Here is a 20,382-nt window from a genome sequence, read left to right on the forward strand (position 1 = left end):
GTATGCCGTGCATACCTGTACATTATGACAAATGCAGGCCTTACTGTAACAATATTGCCCACAACCACCAGTTTAGTATGAGTATAACTAAGGCTTCCCCATAAGATATAGTGATGTGAGAAAGTTAGGGTCACCTCCCCAAGACAGAAAGGGCCTGATTTATGAAAGCTCTCCAAGGCTGGAGAGAATACACTTTTTATCAGTGAAGCTGGGCGATCCAACAAATCTGGAATGGATCTGGTCGAGGATTGAAAACATTTGCCAGCAAATAGCAAATGACTGAAGAAATCCATTCCAGGTTTACTGGATCACCCAGCTTCACTGGTGAAAGTGTATTCTCTCCAGCCTTGAAGAGATTTAATAAATCAGGGCCAAAGTGTGGTCATTATAGGAATAGCAAGTTTAAAAAATGTGAATATCATCCATTGTATAACATTTTTTGTTTTTGGTTTAGATAGATTATAGATTGTTGTTTTTTTGCTTTTACTCCTTTAAAAATGTATAAGACAAGACAACATGCACAATAACAAGGCTGGAGAGTATATTGAGAGTTTCATTTCTTTATATACAAAATGTTGAGAACATTTGAAGCAGGAAAATGCTATCTGGTAAACTGCACAAGTATGCCACCAACTACCAATAATGTTAGATAACATTTAAATATAAAGGACACATTTGTCACAGAATTTATAACTTTGTTTATGATCTCTATAATACATTTAAATCTGGGGATGTTTGCCACCAAACTACAATATACACCATGATTTTGGAGTGATTTACTAGAAGTTGTGAGTTTTATACTAATTATTTTTTTTTCAACAACCAAGTTCTCTGAAAACATTGATTAGGGCTTCAACACACAAAATAGCTTGAACTACTACATATCACACTAACCCATAGTTTGTTAGAACTGCTGCTGTTAAAAGTACGCTTAATATTGTTTAGTAATAGGAGAACCAATAAGAATGCAGCACACTTGCAAGAACACTGATGAATGGAGCTGCTATCCCAACTGTAATGAAAATAAAGAGTGAGAATACAGAGACATGTGAACAAGCCCATGGGTAGTCATTCTAAAGTAGTCTAAACTTTTCTTCATAAAAGTACAACAAAAATTGCCACTTGAGCTCTGGGTAGTAGTCTAACCTGCTCAGGTAAACTAGTTTCCATAATGCATAACCGAGTAGAGTTCTTCCTAATGTTGTAGATGGCTAGTGCTGTATCCTTGATGTTTCCCAATCATCCACTATTCAGGTTACAAAACCCTGTTGCTTCTTTAGGCCCATTTTTCATGTTAGTTTATGCATATGTACAAGCTCTGCTTTATTCTTCACAAGGAAATTACTTGTTCATTCTCTGATTTTACAGTTTTTTTTGCCTCTGACAAAAGAAAGAATGTAGATAAATCAACAGCAAATACAAGTGATTTTAGAATAACTGCAATACAGTAGATCATATTACTTATGGAAACAAATTGTCCCAGTCTAGCTTAGAAGAAAATGATGTACCAGACTAAAACAGGCCATACCAGGTATCAGCAGCAGGTGTATATGTACAATAAAACAGTAACTGCAATTTGAGTGGAGGCCTTTCTTTCAATGGCTGGTGGGTTTGTAGAGAGACAAAAAAGATTCTGGAATTTGGAAAGAGTGCAGCACACGCATGCATGCTTGCACATACATAAGGACAAAGAGATACAGTATGGAGCATGATCTTGTCAGGGAAAGATGTGCTGTAATGCTACCTTGAAGAGAAGCTTTCAGTTGACACCCAATATACTGCCATAGCTTTAAAAGTAATAAGAAACCTGACCTGAGGTACAAAGAGACATTTCAGCACTACATCTCCCTAAATGTCACGGTGAGACATAGGCTTTTTCTGCACAATGTTTATTAATGGTAAGAATACATCCACCTGGCAATAAATCCTGTGTAGAAAAACACAAATTAAGTAAGGCTTGGTAAATAAAATGAATATCAGCCAGTCTCCTGTAAAAGACATCAGTGGTCTGCCTAGCTGTATACACAGCTGGTCATTTTTATCCATCTAGCTGACATTTCCATTTTTTTCTATGGTATTGTATAGACAGACATTATGAATAGATGTATATTTTTTTTCGTGATGCATTAACATATACGTCATTCATATAAACAATGAAAAAAATGAATTCTACATCTCAAAATCCATCATTTATTCTTATAAGCCAAGTGCTTGACATGTATATATCTTCAGGATGTGTCTTATTAAAGTTAATAAAGATGAGGTTTGAGTTGTTAAAATGGGTTTTTGAGTTTATAATAAACCCCTTGGTTTACTAGCCAATGTCCTCAAAATCTAATATCAAGTGGATTTCTGCATTAGTACACTAGTGCACTAACTACCAATTTTTAGAAGGCTAGTAGAAGCAGCATCTTCGTTTAGCAATACAAAACCAACTAAAAAAATCAATATGTTTGTTAAACAAATTACATTTTATTCAAACCACTCGATGGTTGGGAAAATCCATATGTTATATATGGCTACAACCCAGGTGTTCCTGACATACATAAGATGTTATGAGTCAACATGTGGAGGGTTATCCTCATTGGGTTGGTGCCACAAAATTAAACACTTATATTGGCACTACTTGGTTTGCGTAGATCCAGAATGACATGCACACCAGCATTTTCACATGGATCCTGGACAAGTTGTTTGCATCCAGCACCTGTATAGAAGTAGTCTGAATACTGGCAAGATCTAAGCAGGATGTAAAGGATACAGGAGGTTCATCCTGAAATAGGTTTCCCTGTTCACAAATACTCTAATAGACACCTTGGCTTCTAATAATGTTATTTTTTTTTATTTATAAGAGGTACTAATAAATATTTTCAATATTATTTTTTTTACAAAAGCTGAAAGGTAAAATATGTGGGTTTACACTAATTTGTGCCTCACAATGATACACAATGTCATCGCTTTGCCATTTCCTTAATTTAGACTTGGCTCTCCAACTGTTGTGTGCTGGGGCTAACAATAACACTGGCTCATAGCTCCAGAACATCCAAGCAGCTGTGAACTTAGAGGGATAACAATGAAGTAAGATGACCTGCAGTTCAGGGCAAAGCACTCAATGACTCTGGCAGCTACTTAATGTATAGAAGATGTGAATTATTTCATGGATAATCTCAAGTGAATCCCCATGCCCTTTCATCCTTTTCTGCGACATATTAATAATAAAGAATTACTGTACCTCAGGCTTCTTCATGTTAATATGGCTCTATGTGGCGCCCGGCAGCACTTCTGCTTTGTATGATCTGATGCCTTACAGTGAAAACAACAATAGAAGAATGCTGTAAATTTGACTGAATTTTGTAGCTATTAAAGAATGCTGCTTTAATAAAGAACTAGCACAGATTTATGCATGCTTAAGGTGGAGTGGGTCCCTGTACTGGATATGGTGAAACTGATATGCTTAACTCGTGGGTATCAGCAGACACCAAGGGGCTGATTAGAAAATTTTGCAATATGATTTTTCAATTCAAGATATGTGCTAGTGATATCTGGCTTTTCCTCCTTCATTTTATGTGCCTAAACATACATAGTCAGGACATCAAGGTGTACAAATCATTGAGACATCCATCCATAAGTTTTCAGTGGACCCTGATTGACCTGCTAACATTTTGTATCTCCTACACACTCCAATAGGGAGATTTCTCCATTCTGCAGCATTTCTCTTAAATCCTACAAGGTAGCACTTTGGGCTCTAAACAAAATTTATCATTGGCTGTTTAATATTTCTGTCCTTTCATCTTAAATAAGAGATCTAGTAAATCTTTCATTCTTACAGTCTGTTCAATTACAGAAAATTAAAATGTGACAGAAGCAACAGAAAACAGTATATAGTAAGGCCTAAATATCATAGAACAATAGTTAGATAACAATGACCCAAAAACCTGACAAATCTAGCAATAAAAGGTTTGGTTAGGATATGGAGAAATATTAGGAATGCACTATATGCTCTGTACAATCAATTTCCTTTACTGAAGAATAGTTATTCCAATTATCCAATTATTTTGTGCCAAAAGAAAAATACCTACACTGCTATTCTACTGGTAAAAAAAACATCCAAGCAGCATATTAAAATATTTAAAAAATCTACAAAAAAATGTCACTTCATCAGTAGCAATCTAAAGGATGAGCATTGTTTCATTCTATAGGATTTAACTTGGCCTATCCCTCTGTATAGCACATATGTTTTATAGGAAAGCTACACGTATTATGTCATCAAGTAAACCAACATGTCAGACTGGATGGGTATTCTGGTGCAGTAGCGTGTGAGTCTGTAGCGGTCTTCTCACCAGATGTCTTCACATATAACATAGATGTAATGTTTTCATGGCTCAGTTAAACTTTAAGCAGAGCTGCAGCAAACACAGACATCCAAGTCAAGATAGCTAAGATAACCGATGTGATAAAACAGGAACAGATGGCAGTCTCTTTTTGGAGGAAGACAGGGATTACCATGATGTTATATTTTTAAAATTCAATCAAAACATGCCAGGTCTCAGTAGGAATCTAGCCATTTACTCTCAGAACTGGATGCTCAGTGGCATAAAGCAATTTTCAGAAACATACAAGAATACAAGTAGTGGAAGCCGAATATTATTGAGGTCAAGTGTGCAATAAGAAATGCGTCATTATAAAGGCCTGCTGCAAGCTCTACTTTATCCTGAAGGTACTGCACATTTAAAATTATCAACACGTTAACAACCTAGAACATTTTGTTTACTTTTTTTTTTTTTGTTATTATATATCTGTAAAATTCAGATTGCAGTTTTTTTTATCCAGATATACAAGTTTTTTATCTAAATATACGAGTGGCAAACAGAAACCCACTGGTAACTAAAACTCCCATTACAGCTCACCAATAGTTTGCCAGATTACACCTAGGCGACTCTGAGTTCAGTTACACGAAGGTTCTAAAGTCTAAGGCTGCGTACATACATCCAATGGTTCAATAAATCTGGCGTGTGTAGAGCGCCTGTCGTCCATCGTCTGAACGACCGTCCTGGCGGATCAACAGACAATGTACAATGAACGAGCGTAATAGAAGTAAAGGGGTAGAGAGCGCAGCGGGGTGCCACTCCGTAGTTCTCCCCCTTCCCTCCTGTATGTACAGCATGCATTCATGCATCATGCAATCTTTAGTTGTTGGAAAGGATCGTGAAAGATCCTTTCCAAGGACAGTTATTGCATGTGTATATGTAGCTTTAGGCAGACTTTTCCAACACATGGCCAGCAGGCAATTTGTTTGGCCCGCAAGGACACTGTTTTAGCTAGGTGCAATGCATGTTTAGTTTGTTTTGTTGTTGTTTTTTTTTTTTTTTTTTATCAAACTGCTGCTGCTCTATTGTACTGGTAGGAAGTGGCTTTTAGGCTCTGTCAGCATGTGTAACGGACTGATGGAGACGCTGCCAATGTGTGCTATACTTATTGTGAATTTCCTATTAATAAAAACTGCCATTGTTAACCATTTTCTGAAAATGCTAGTTTCCTCTCTGTCATGGTGATCTTATAGCTGCACTACATTATAAGTGCCTGATTCAAAAAAAAGTATGCATGTTTTAAACTTCACTTGCTTATTTCACAGATTTAGGTGAAGTCAGAGACAGGTGGCACAAGCAAAATGCATTTTCAGAAAGATGTCAATAAAGGCAGCTTCATCATTTTACACCATTGTAGGGTGTACATGTCTGTGGACTCATGTAGAATACTACTTTATTCTTTTCTATCAGTCATCTAGTTTTCTATAATTCATCTATTCCTTTCTATCTCATGGGTGAACATAAAGGATGTCTACAGCTATGTGTACAAAGCCATGGCCCATTCACACTGCTGCATTTTACTATATGACCACAAAACACAGCAAAGCACATGCTGTTACAGCAGTGCACAAAACACGTACTATTGCAGCGCACCACAACACATGTAGCATGCATTAAAAAAAGGGTCATGTTATCTACTAACATTTTGAATTAGAGCACACAAACATATGTAATAAACTTTATATGCTTTAGTTTCCAAATCTAGTCTTAGTAAAGTCCACTGAAAAAGGATAAATTATGTTGCCTCTTTGTATGTTGTTCTTTGCTAATTACACATATTGTGCACAGTGTGGCAGTTTATAGGAAACAAGCAAAACTGTTGAAAACGATCATTTAACTTTGCTTTGCCCTATTAAATCAACTTGCCAGAAAAGTAAGCGTGTTTGTTTTTATTATCACATTTACAATCACAATATAAAATGATCTTCAGCTTACATTACGTGAATATTTATGACAATTACCTGTAATGGTATAATACAAAGGACCCAAGACCCACAGTAAGGAAGAGGACCACCAATGATACACCAATGGTAACACTGCGAATTCTCATCTGAGTTGTTCGGGGCTCCCACCATTTCAGGTCATCAAACTGGCATCGTTCTCCCAAATATCCATTTACACAGCTGAAATGTGATACAACAGATTATGATATTCACACAGAGAAAAATTAGTTTGTAAAATAACACAAAACTAAGCTTACAGACATTTCAAATGTACCAAAACTGCAAACAGTTACATATGAAAAGCATTGTTAACATATTCATTAATTAAGGGTGCTGTGGATGACCCTACCTAGGCTGCCCAGGGCTGGGACAGTGCACAGCATTCAAACATTGAAAGTGCAGCTGTTCTCATCCACAATTCTGCACAACTGCCATTGTATTTCATGGTATCTACAAATGTTATTGAAGTGTAGCATTGGGAGTGCCAAAGACATAAAACACTGTTCCAGAGTCTGCTAGGTGTTATTATATAAGCTGCAGCTAGATAGATATTTGTATAAAAATATAAAAAACCTTATACTACAGATACTGCATATAAATGTGAATGTATCATTTAGTAACCAAAAACATATACCTACAAACATAACAGATCATTGTTAGGCTGATCCTACACGGCTCTATTTTCCAGCAGTCTATGGGCCGTTTAAATCAGGTTGACCATAAATCAATTCTTGCTGAATTTGACAAAGCAAAATTTATATAAATAATGTGTAGGAAGAACCTTGTTTGGTCATGTTGTAAAATGTTTATCCATCAAAAAATTATAAAAAAAAAAAGTTTTGGATATACATAAAATAATTGTTGTCTTAACATATTTTTATTATGTGTGTGTACACCCTGGCAAAGTGAGGCCAACCTTAAATGGGGCAATGGTCAGAGAGAACTACAAAAATCAATTTGGCTATTTTTGCTTAGCTTTCTCAGTCTGTTAAGTGGAACAACATTGCCACCTACTGGATTTTACTAGAAATAGCATTTAAATATAAACCTCTAATGGTGCTGGAAACTTGAAAAAAGTTAAATTATTTACACCTATGTTAAATCTCAGTGTGTATGATGGTTTATACAGCCCAATTCCAAAAAATAATTATGGGTTTGCATAAACTATTTGAATAATTTTACAGATTCTAATCCTATTTATTCATCTGTATCGGAGCAAGGTGGAATAGAAGGGGATGGAAATATTTCCTCTAACTTCCTGTCAAGTAGTCAGAACGGGAATATAGTAAAATCTCTCAAACAGGGACACATATATACCTTTGTTTGTAGATAATATATTATCTACAATCAATATATCTTTTGTTTTATATGCTTCTGCCACTTCTTACAGGACAAAAAGTGAGGTGGTATTTCCCCAATTCCTTCTCACTCCATTGGAACCTACTAGGTGTAGCCATTATTCTTTAACTAATTTGAACTATACAGAGTTATCTTAATAAATTAATAACCTGTAATTATTGAAAAAAATCACATATACAAGAAAAAAGTGTGAAGATTACATATGGAAAGAATCAGACAAAGAAAGTGGATATACATATGGAAAGAATCAGACAAAGAAAGTGGTTATAAGGTGACATATTGAGAGAAAATCAGTATGACCAAACAAAGTTAAAATAGATACACCCGGTTACATTGCATTGACTTACATGCATCCATATTCTTCTACAGCAGGTAAGTAGATGCACGTGCCCCCATTATAACAGTAGTCATAATACATTTCAGGGCAATCCTGAATATAGCCACTACCTGAAGAGTTATATACCGTTGTAAAGAATGTACTGGACGTTGTGACCAAATCTGCAAAAAAGTAATATTTAAACATTAGCTGGGCTTAGATCAAATAAAATATCGTTTATATACTGATTTGTTCCATATCACTGCATGCAGGAGATGTGATACAGGGCAGGTAGTGTGACAATAAACTAAAATTAAACTACATTGAACCTATAACAACAACACTTATATACCTTTTCGTATATTTTATTAACGATACAGGCTTACTGTTTTAGGTTAACATGTTCACCATTATATAACCAGCAAATGTTAGATAATCTTACTGTTCTTTAATTTATGATCCAGTCAATCATTTGTAAGACTCCTAATAATAATCTCCAGATAGCCAGATTTGGAAATGGAATTTCGACAAAGGAAACACTGCTTGTGTGCGGGTCAGTAAAAGTTTTCCATACTGAAGCAACATGCAGGTTCACATTACAAACACATAATCTCAATTATTAGACTGCTACCCTGTCACCATAAATGTTTGTAATTGCAGAGTTCTTAACACTTAAGCGGTATCCTATTGTGATTTTAATAGGCAAATATTTTGAGATGATGTTGCAGTATTCACCCTAAAGGAACCCTGTTAACAATCTAAAATCTCATATTAGACTGCTAACTCTAAAGAAGAAGCTCTTCAACACCTAATTTGGTAGCAATCATTCCCTAAAGTGATCTGGGAACCAAAACTTCTGCGGGTATCCTATCTCCTGGGTTGTCCTCCACAGCTCTTACTGGTTTCTTCTGCAGACCTCCATGTCATTACAGGAGACCGTAGTGATTGAGGTCAGATGGAAACCAGTGAAAGCTGTGTAAATAAAAAATTTAAAACTGTGATAATGTTATTTTCTGCACAGTAATAGATGCAGCTACCTTCATTGGACCATAAATGTCCAACATCCAGGCACTGAAAGCAACATTTGAGAAGAGGGATCTACTACAAACTTTTGCATTATCTACCTTAAACTCTTGTCACCCCCTTTCACTGATTATCACTGAGATGCTCTCATTTGTTTTAATGATAAATGATATAGATTTATGGTAGATCTGCAGCTGGCAAGTAACACAACAGTCATAAAACTAACCATCTGTGTGAAAAAGCCCCAAAGCTGAATCAACATGTAGCACTGTAAAGCAGAAAGCCTGCATACAATATGTCATTGGTATTTAATGTACAGCACTGCGTATTATGTTGGCGCTATATGAATCCTGTTTTTTATTAATAATAAAAATAATAATAATAATGGGTATGTATGGATATTATTATGCACATAGGTTATTACAAATGTATACATAAAGTAGGTATTTTAAAAAGCATAAACACAGATTTATAGTATTGTATACATCATGCTGATGTCTTTCAATTATATATTAACATTATTACATTAATATTGAAATGACTATGCAGTCCTTCAAACGACTGAAAAAATACCTGGTATGCACACAATTGTCTCACACAATACCACATACTTATGAATCTCTGTTTTGGTAACAAAATGGTAGATGATAACATTTTACAGTAATAAAATTTCCACATTATACATATTCTATTTTATTTATAGCATAAAGCAATCTATATTAGTATTTTCTGGCTTTGTAATTTAGCTGTATCCAGTCTATAGTATACCAACACCACTGGGGTATGATAGAATGATTTGTATAGCTCCACTAACCCCCTTAAAGTGTGCAAAAAACTTCTTTTTGTGATGGAAATGATAACGTGTTCACTTTCCATTTCTAAAAGGTCATCATAATATAAAACAAAGCATAGTTTGGCACATGTGTGGACCCGAATTATGACGTATGAACTTCCTTGTCCTTAGGAACCAGTTCACACGCTTGCTTCAGATATATGCCATGGCACCTCAGTAAAAGCATGCAAGGTTTAGTAGGAATGTTCCAGGGTTTTGCAGCACTTTGAGTCTAGCACATTGGTGACATAGCTCCACTACAACAGGTCTGTGTCGTAGAGTAATGCAGAATATGTGCATAAAGTGAAATGTTCACTTAGTAAACGAGGTTTAAAAATGTGTACATTTCATAAATCATCCAAACATGAGCTAAAACTGTCCTGCTCACCCACTCATGTTTTGCCCAGTCCCACACACAACCTTGTAACTAAATCCTTTCAAAGCACAAGTTCATTACCAAAAAAAAATAAAATAAATAACAGTATAAAACTTCATGCCATACATCACTCACTATCATGACTGTGCCCGATTAAACCATGTTTGGTAGTAGTGGCGCCAAAAAAAATACTTTTTTTACAATGTTTTGTTTGGGGCAGGCTAGTGATTCTACAAGGGTGTATTTTTAACCATCATACATTCTTCAATATAAGTGCAGCAATAACGTCAATACAGTTTTACATTACAGTTTATGTTTGCAACTTGTTTAACTACAATGTGTGTTACTGGAAGTACATAAATGCACATACATAATTAACAACACTGCACTTACAATACAAGCATTACAAATGAAAAACCCTTTAAAAATAGATCAAAATAGGCAGTAGTATAATACCGAGAGGCCTCTTCTTTAAAAATGATAAAAATAGAGTAATCAGGTCAATAAGGAAGATTAGATAACACACTTCAGAGTAAATCAAACCATTAAAGCTATAAATGGATCATTTTATACAATATAAAGCAAACCAGAGAATAATTTAAACAGTTAATCACCTAAATCTCCAACACTAGATGTTAATACAGCAAATGAAAAGAAGTGGAAAATGAAGAGACTTAAGAAACAATCATCATTATGGAGATTTCAGAAGATTATTCCCAAATAGCAGCAGGAGACATATGAAAAGCTTATTAACTATGCAGTGATTTCTTGGCTCCACTGTAAGACTTTGTTGGTTAACCACAATCCCGGAGCTCAATTCACTTTCCCAGTGTCAGGCTTCTATGAAACAACTCACCAGGGCAGTTAGTTGCAGTTCCAGGAATTCCATTACTACACATGCAGGTGTAATTCCCTGGTGTGTTTTCACAGAGGAACTCGTCTCGACATTCGTGAGTGCCCAGTGTGCATTCATCAATATCTACCAGAGAAAAGCTTCCAGTAAATACAATTATAACACAAACTATGACATTGTTGTATTATATATTTTATGCAAATATGTCTGTTTTAGAAAATGTTACCAGCTAATTTTTATAAGGATTATGAACTTTTTATATATCTAACAAAGGCTATGGTTAGTAAACTGTGTGAAAGCATAGAAGTGTTATGTCTCATGGCCTATGCTAGGCTTTTCAAGTAACTATATATCTATTATATCATAAATCATGCAGACAGGCTCTGACATGACAAAGACATGTAGACATTTCTGTACTACAATGACTCTTTGCCTTTGCACATTTCAAACATCATAATCTGAGCTGGATCATTCACAAGGTAAACCTAAGCATGGGCATGTTGGGTGCCCAGGGGTCCAGTTACAACCTTTATACTCCTGCAGTAAACAATTTTGGTTACGGCTTGTTCACAGTTGGTGTCTTATGGGACTAAACAATGTCCCTTGGCATTGGCTTCCCCAGTGCCTATGCCTAGGGACACTTTCTGCATTATTCAATAGCTGATCAGTAGACATTTTATACTTAGGTCAATACTTAACTGTACAAAGACTTGCCCATTTCCATAGTTGCACTTTAAACCATAGTTTTTTCAGTCTGTGCTCTCATATCCTAACTACACTAAGATGCATGCACTAGTTAATTCCAGCATTGGCAGCCTCCATTGTCTGATCACATCTTGGGCCTCAAGGCTTCTGATAGCATTTACAGGATAGCTTTCCTTGTGTCGATAGGCAAGAAATGGAGATTGTCTTAAAAGAAGTGGGATGCTACTGTTAAAGTCAACAAAGGGAAGACATGTGAACCATGTTGTACACAAACACTGGAGGCTGTGGCTGCCAAGTCGAAGTAGGTGTGCATCTGGGGGGTGCATGGTTTTACATTGCACCTATCCTTTAAACCTTACCCATGTACTGTCATGTCACAGCTAGTAATATTATGGAACTCCTGTCACATGTAGCTATGACACACCTAAAGAATGATCTCTGTCAATCACTAATAGTAATACATTTTTTTAAATCTAAATTTTTTGTTATTTATAGTCTGTATTAACATGACATGTCTTGCTTTAACATGTTTTATGTCTCAAGCTTCCAGTTTTTATTTGCTTGAAGTGCACCAGATAATTATCTAGCCTCCTGACGCTGCTTTTACTGGAGAAGAACTTTACTCAGCAGACAACAAGACCATACCAATGTGGAAGGAATGGGTACAAACATGTAAGGACCCTATATAACCCTATAGGCACATAAGGGAAAAGTATGACAAACAGATTTCTACCTGCTATTGGTAGGAGCAACAGTTCATACATTGGCTCCATTACAAACCAGAGAAAACAAGCAAGGAAGAGTTTTGGCATATGATATGCCTCTTGCCTGCCACAAGTGTTTGATTTTTGTAGGTTTTGCTGAGTGATTAGTGGGCTGATTTAAAGCAGCATTTAATTTACTTTTTAGCAAGTAATTTAATGCTCATACACTGCATTTTTTCATGTGGCATATGAATAGCTGATGTAATATAGAGAAGGAAAGCTAAAATTATCACAATTCCACTCTAGTCATATGAGACGCATAATGTCCTGTTTAAAATATGGAGTAAAAAACATGTATCCTAAATATGAGCGCTCCTCAAAGTCAGCGTGTCAGTGTCAGTTCAATGACTCTCATGACTATTCATCAGAACTGGTTATCTGATGAGTTTAACTACTGGGTCATTGTTGATTTGTGCCTTGTATTTATATTAAAGATTTCCAATAAATCTATGCACTAGTTTCACTTGTATCTATTTTGTTACAGCTGCCAAAGGAAATGAAGAGAAATGCAGATATAAGCACAGAAAATCTTAGGCTTTAGCCATTGATCTGAGTCAGTGTTCACTTGTCTGAAAGCTATGAAAGAAACCTTTAGGAAATAACAGCAGAGAGTGTTGTGCTACATATTTGAATCATCTTACTTTATAATTGAGGATATAAATAAGTAATAGACCTGTGTTTGCAGGCAGGTGATGTAACAACATATATCTCAACTGCATGATTATCCTCATGTTTAGCTCACTTTTAAGGCTTCCATCCTTAATAAATAGAACGAAGCAGAAAGTCCTAAAATAAAGGTAGTGACAGGTGGGAAAGACAAGGCAAAGATCTATCTGATTTACTTACCTGTGCACTGAAGGCCATTCCCAAGGAAACCATCTCTGCATCGGCATATATAACCACCCTCCATATTGATACATTCAGCATTGTATGGGTCACAGGCATCAAAGTGTGATAAGCATTCATCAATATCTAAAGTAAAACATCAAGGAAAAAACAAACATTATCACGTTTTCACACCTTTTAAATCAACTTGATTGCATGAAATCCAATGACCCTAAAATCTCACTTCAAGTTAAAGGTTCCAGCCAAAATATGATAGAGTTTTATCTGCTTCACCAACAAATGCCTTTATAATCCTTCTGACTGCTCCAATGTATATAAATTAGGGAGATGAGCGGTGGAATGCAGTGTCCACTTCTTCACCTTCTACTTTCTGGAATATTGTTAATGTGAAGGTTTGTGTGGCAGCTGTTTTGTTCAATGAGAATTTGAAGGGCGGTTGGGGGTTTTCTGTTACATTGGTAACGTATGATGTACAATAAATTCACCTGTGCTAAGAATATATGTGCGGAACAAATAAAGTTAGTCAGCGTTTACATTCCACAGCGAGGTATGTTTAAATAGAAGGAGATTTGTGTCGTATTTGAAAAGAGATGTCATTTATGTATGCTTTATATAAAATAGCAAAATCATATTTTGCACTTTAGAAATGTTCATACAATATTAATTACCATGGATATATGCAGCAAGCTATGCCTTTCATAATAGCCAAGTAGTGTAATATTTTATACACACAACTGTTATGGTTAATGTCACACAGGTGATGTTATTCTAAAGCATTGAATAAAAAGGTCTGGAGAATAGTGTACTGGGTTTCTACAGATAAGAATGAAAAAGAGAAAATCTCTGTTTGCACTCACAATCAACCTTGTAATTCCTTTTTTTATATATATAGCCTTTACTGAAAAAACACCTGGAAACTGATTTTGTAACCGTGAGAAAGGTTCTTTTTTTCTATCATTAATATTTCTATGTAAGGCTCAGTACTGTGTCCGCAGTTGCCAACACCAGACTACAGCGGCAAACTGCAATCCTATCTTGGAGCATTTACTAAACAACAGATAATGTTTTTTTCATGTTTAATGGTGTTTAATATGGTAATTTAAAAGTCCAGATCACACAAACACATAGCAGAAACCTAATTTCATGTTCCAAAACAGGTGTAATTGTTTTACAAGGTCCATGGCACACTGGCAATTCTGTTGCTGGTGACAATTTGTGTCAGGATCTCTAAGAACTGCAGATAAAATATTCACCTGTTTTCATGTGTCACACCCTAAGTGGCTGGCCCATAAAGGTAATGCCCCCTTTGCAAACAGGATCACTGCTGAATGTTATTTACCAGCAGCAGAATGATTTCTTGCTCATTCAGCCAACAAAGAAGCGGCATATAAAGTTTATTTCTGCCTGTGTGGTATTCCAGTCACTGACAAGGTGGCACAAGTTGCAGTATTGGTATTTTGCACAGGTGAACAGTCCCACATGCTTTGTGCCACAAAAATGGCCCACTACTGAATGCTTTGCACCATTTTAAGAAAAATTAATCATTACACACCTCAAGGAAGTGTTGTAATGCTTTATGTTGCTTTGCTTCATTACAACAGTGTGTGAAAACAATAGGCATTTAAAACGTTCAAACTAGGTTATTTAAAATGGACAAATATTGGTGGCATAAAGGAGCTAAGAGGCAAGGAGCTCCAATTTCTGCGCCTTGTGAAAGATTCCTTCTTGCCAAATGCCTATAGCAAAAAGATTTAGGAGGACTTTTTTTATGAGGTTTTAAAGTACATTTGCCGCTTGTTGAAAATATGTTAGAAACTTGCATATTTTGTCCACAGATGCACTTAAAGGAAATGCATGCAATAACTGCATTTTACTTGCATCAAAATGAATTACTTTTAGTACTCTTAGTTTTTTCTTTATTTGTCATCTTTATTTTGCACTTTTTACAGCAACAAAAATAAATAATGGTTAAGAGATGTTGTTACCATGACAGGACTTGCCATTCCCAGTATAGCCTTCCAAGCACTGGCATCTTGGTCCATTTTCTAATGCCACGCAATAGGCATTTATATCACACGAACTGCCTTCACAGCCACTCTCATCTGTTTGAAGAACAAAGTTTATAGCCTTACATTTCTGCCAAAAAGAATTACAAGCCCAACAGGTGCTCTGGCTATGTGACCTTTTTAAATTACATTTTCAGGTCAATATGGATTATTCTTAAAATACTATCATGGCAGCTCGGTATTGCAGTGCATGACCATCTATAGTTTTCAATAAAAGACACGTTGACTAGATTAACACTGTAAATCCTTTTCCCTAGCTTAATGTGGCACTGAAAGAGTTTAGGCCTACAAATTAGGATGCAATATTAAGCATACTAAAATTCATAAATTATATTAGATCCCTGAAATACAGGAGAAGTTGTCATCATTTTGGAATTATATATATATATATATATATATATATATATATATATTTCCTTTTCATACATACATAAAAGTTATGACTTTTCTATCCTACATAAAGCTAAGTTAATTTGCAGAAAAATTAGTTTGCAGAATTTCTTTAGCTGGTGATGGTTGTTTACAAGGGAGATGGAACTTTTATTAACATTTCGTTTGTGCTCTACAATTAGGGATCAGTTTAATTAGAGAAAGTTAAAGTAGTTATTGATTTTAACAGAACATACCATTTAAATACCAATTATGCCTTATTGTAGTATTTCATTGGCTAGAACATCTATTTAGGTTGACAAAGAACTTTTAACATATCTAACATTGTTTTTTTTACTTTTTTAGTCTTGCCTAATGTTTTAAAATGAGTTTATGTATAGCCATATGTTTTTTAACCTTTGGATACAGTAAAGAAAGAATGCAATCCCTGTCAAGTTTTTGCATCACAATCATTATCATTAAAAAGGCAGGTTCACTTTTTCTATTTGTACTTGTGACCATTGTCATCAATACAGAGAGTTACAGGAAATCCAAAATGTTACAGAGGTCACCAGAACAAAAGGTAATAATCACTCCTCTACAAGATATATCTGTGCAGTGACAATGGTCTAAGAAAGGAAACTTCTCTTACTTTGTGTTGCATCACTAGAAGCATAGGGAGTAAAGAGGAATACAATAGCAAAAAATAAACAACTTCTGTACATTAGCCAAAAACATACATATCATTATATAAACATTTTAATAATAAAACTACATTGTAATTGTGTATATTACTAACTCTAACCATATTTGAGACTTACAGAAAAATGCCTAACCATATCTCAACTGAGAAAAAAATATGTCTTTTTAATTGTAACTACAAGTAATGGTACTAATGTTCGTTTGTCAGTGGTATGCTGAATAATTCTCTATAACCTCCAGGCACAGGGCATTATTGAGAGATATTTTATTTTTTTCCAACGGATTGGATGCTGTCTACAAAAGTGATGGCATAAACACCCCAACACCAATCATTTCCTACAACCTATTACTCAGCAACAGAGGCAATAATATAATATAAACAACTATATGTTGCTTGGAAGTAAAATGTTCTGTTCAGGTTAAAAAATTGTATTTTACTACTGAATGATAAAAAAAAAAAAACAACAATTTTTCAAATATCATAAAATGAACAGCTTTACATAGCATGTGTCTACTAAATACTAACTGTCATGTGCTATTTATCTTAAGTACATCTAATATTTTGTGATGTTTTGCAAACAACCTGCTCTGTTAAAACCTGTTTTATAATATATTATCTACAAAAACTTTTATATTTATATATTGTTTTAACACTAATAGCCCTTTTGAATTTGGTATCACACTAAGCACATAAAGCATTTGAAATGTGAATGCTTCGCATTACTATCAGGGTGGTCTATTATAAGTTGAGTCACAAAATAATAACAATGGCTATGCGGGGAAGCATATTGCAAGCTTTTTCATTTCACTGTAAATAAACAGAGTACTGTGCTAAATCTTCACACTACCATGTTTACAGGCAAGCTAAAATAAATGAATTTCCTAAAATAAAATAAATGTGTACACAGTGAGTGAATGTGAATGAGATCCCTAGAACAAAACTGTGATGATATCTCCAGTAATTTATCATTTAGCAAGTTTCAAAAACCCCAGCCTGTTTTAATGAATTATGAATAGAAAATACTGATTTTTATGCTGTTGAATATTATCTGTTTTTCCCACATTTAAAAAAGTAAATAAAGCTAAAACATAATTAGTTTTGTTCCACAAAGACAGAAAATGCAGAGAAGATCTCAAAGCATTGTCTCCAACAATGCTTGTAGGAAGCATCATGTAAAACAATTCATATAAACTCATATTCATATAAATTATTCATAAGAATGATCTAGTATTAATAAATTCCAATTTCTACATAGTAGAAAACTGTAAAAACTATTTTAATTATTACATTTCTGTTTTACTATCATTGTATTATTTTACTATATTTTGTATTGCTTTGCTATTTTTCACTGGTATGGAATCTAGTGCTGCAGATATATTTACAGTGTGCCCGTAACAAAAACTTGATTTTGTAAAGTTAGAACTCCTTATGATTTTTTTTTTTTGTAATTATAAAGATTTTACTTCCTGCCATGTGATATGAAGAAGTAAAATGAAATCTATTCAAACTGAAGGACATTCCTTTTTAAGAACGTTGTCACTTGAACAGGTGAACTCATTGGAAGATTTCCCCTAACTCCTGTTTTAGTGACAGCTGAAAAATGTTATATTTCCCATCACTTTTTGTCCTGGGGGAAAACAATCACCAGGACCAATGCAAAGGGTGACTCTGCAGCACGGACAAGTATTAACCACTCTATACTTTGTCTATATATACAATTTTAGTTTTGCTGGGAAACTTTCAGATAACAGACTTTCTGAATTGTAAAAATTTTATGAAATAGTTTTGTGTGACAATATCTTGGATATTAAAATCACCATAGACTTTGAGATATGTGAATGGAGCATGCGGTTTTACCCTGAATTAATAAAAAAATAAATGCACAGTTCATTTACAAGGAATTCAAAAATACTTTACCTGATAAAAATATTTCAGTCACTAACTCGTTGCTGCCATGGGCATTGTCTTTTGTAAAGTTCCCATAAAAGATGGTACTTAGAGGGCCGTGAGGGAAGGTCTGATTAAGTGTAGTTCCGTTGCTATCATCTATGTCTTTTCTAGGTTCTGACGTGATGTCTGCAATGGCTGCAAAACAAAGAACCATCAAAACTTCATCTTAAACTAATTACATAGTCATTAAGTTAGTCATTACAGAGATTCACACGTTGGCTCTCTTTTTTATAATTGTTCTTAATATAAGGGGCATTATGTGCATAATAGGATCAGGAGGTAAATATAGACAGCTTGGGAGAAGAATTATGTTTTATTATAGTCAGGTGCTAGCCGACTGTCCCATAATTTGGTGCGTGTTTAACGATAAGCAGAGACTAAGTTTAAACTAAAGGCTGAATAAAAGAGTGTTGCACTTCTAACAAGCAAACGCTCTTCACTTTGAACCTGAGCCAGCACTTAAGCCCAGGCCTTCAAAGAAGATGAACGAAGACACTCCCTCCGCACGCAGCCGTGCCAAGCCAGGATATCTGGACACATCACAAGTATTCTCAGATTAGATTGTCAGCACAGTAAAGCTTCCATTATGCTACATCAAGGCATCTAAAGCAGTTCTCTTCCCCTTTTCCATTCTTTATGTCTGGGCCAGAAATACAATTCAATCCATGAAGGGTATCAAAACAAAGTGGATCCTCTAATTCTATCCTCCTAACACTATAAAAGATTAGGATTGCAATGCAGTTATGAGCATGCAGAAAAACAATGACTCACTGGCGCATTATTGTCTATTTAGGGAGAACGTGCACAGAACCCACAGTGTAATGACATGATAATCTCACAAAAGAAAAACCTCATAAAGGATACACCTGAATACACTGTAAATAAAAACATATTTGGTGGAAGATTAAGTTAATCCTGGACTACCTGCTGTTGTTTCAGAGGCATTAGCAGTTTTTCCAGGGCTCCGTTTCATAAAGTCTTTATTGAACAAATGATGCACAAACTGTCTGCTCTCACACATCACCACCCTGACACCTTTTTATGAATGGAAAAGTGTCCTTCCTTCCTGAGCTCATCAGTGTCAGCTGTCAGGTCACAATTTTCCAGGTACACTTAGGAACAATTTGTTGATAGCGCAGGCCAAATTTAGGCCTGTCTCTGTGGAGGTGCTTTGCTCATTTTAACCATTTTAGGTAACTCGTAACTCTTCAGTTAAACAATTTTAGGAGATGGAAAATGGAAAAATATTGGATTTAGGAAATGATTAAAATATTCCTTTTATAAGTTACAGCGTCCATTCATGTTATAATTGACCATTGGATTAGAATGGGGCCCATTTTTCAAAGTCCCATTAAAAATGAATAATCAATGTTTACTGGTTAATAATGACTATTGACCATTTTCCTTTTGACTGGTTTATAAAGAGTTTTCTAACTGACACTGTTAGAAATCATTACTGGTTTACAGTTACATATTTTATATGTATGTATTTATATAATATTAGAATTTTGCACTTGCATCAACCTGGAAGCAGGAATTGTAATTTATGTCAAGACTCTATACAGACCATACAAGATTGGTTTAAAAGTCATCTATTTAAAAATAGCCCTTGAAAAAGCCCCCTTCACTTTCAACTCAAATGATGTCAGGGTAAATGGCGGAAGCAGGTTGTATGATTTAGTTGCAGTCGTCAGGGAAGAGAAGGGACTGCATGTCCAACAACACTTACTTATTACAAAATGTGAGTATGGCAATGGTATTATGAAGACTACTTCCCGCTTCTCCCTGGGCCTAGAAATAGGCTGTGTCTAGGGTTATGCAATGGGGCACTAGCTAGACCGTCATCTAGGCACGTGTCAATAAAGAAGAGTGAATGTGACATTCATAGAATAATCACAGTAGGTAAATCTTCT

At 35.1% G+C, this 20,382-nt stretch overlaps 1 protein-coding gene across 1 annotated transcript in view; it reads right to left on the reverse strand.

The window, feature by feature from the left end:
- Nucleotides 1-544: 544 nt before the first annotated feature.
- EGF (epidermal growth factor) overlaps nucleotides 545-20,382 on the reverse strand; it is a 58,101-nt gene continuing 38,263 nt past the window's right edge. Inside the window, 8 exon segments of the mRNA XM_072405706.1 lie at nucleotides 545-1,380; nucleotides 3,230-3,300; nucleotides 6,326-6,487; nucleotides 8,014-8,164; nucleotides 11,070-11,192; nucleotides 13,382-13,507; nucleotides 15,367-15,483; nucleotides 18,437-18,604. Coding sequence (XP_072261807.1) covers nucleotides 3,246-3,300; nucleotides 6,326-6,487; nucleotides 8,014-8,164; nucleotides 11,070-11,192; nucleotides 13,382-13,507; nucleotides 15,367-15,483; nucleotides 18,437-18,604 — 902 coding nt within the window. The 3' untranslated portion in view covers nucleotides 545-1,380; nucleotides 3,230-3,245.

This window comes from Pyxicephalus adspersus, chromosome 3 (genome assembly GCF_032062135.1).
Source record: "Pyxicephalus adspersus chromosome 3, UCB_Pads_2.0, whole genome shotgun sequence".
NCBI classification, from domain to species: domain Eukaryota; kingdom Metazoa; phylum Chordata; class Amphibia; order Anura; family Pyxicephalidae; genus Pyxicephalus; species Pyxicephalus adspersus.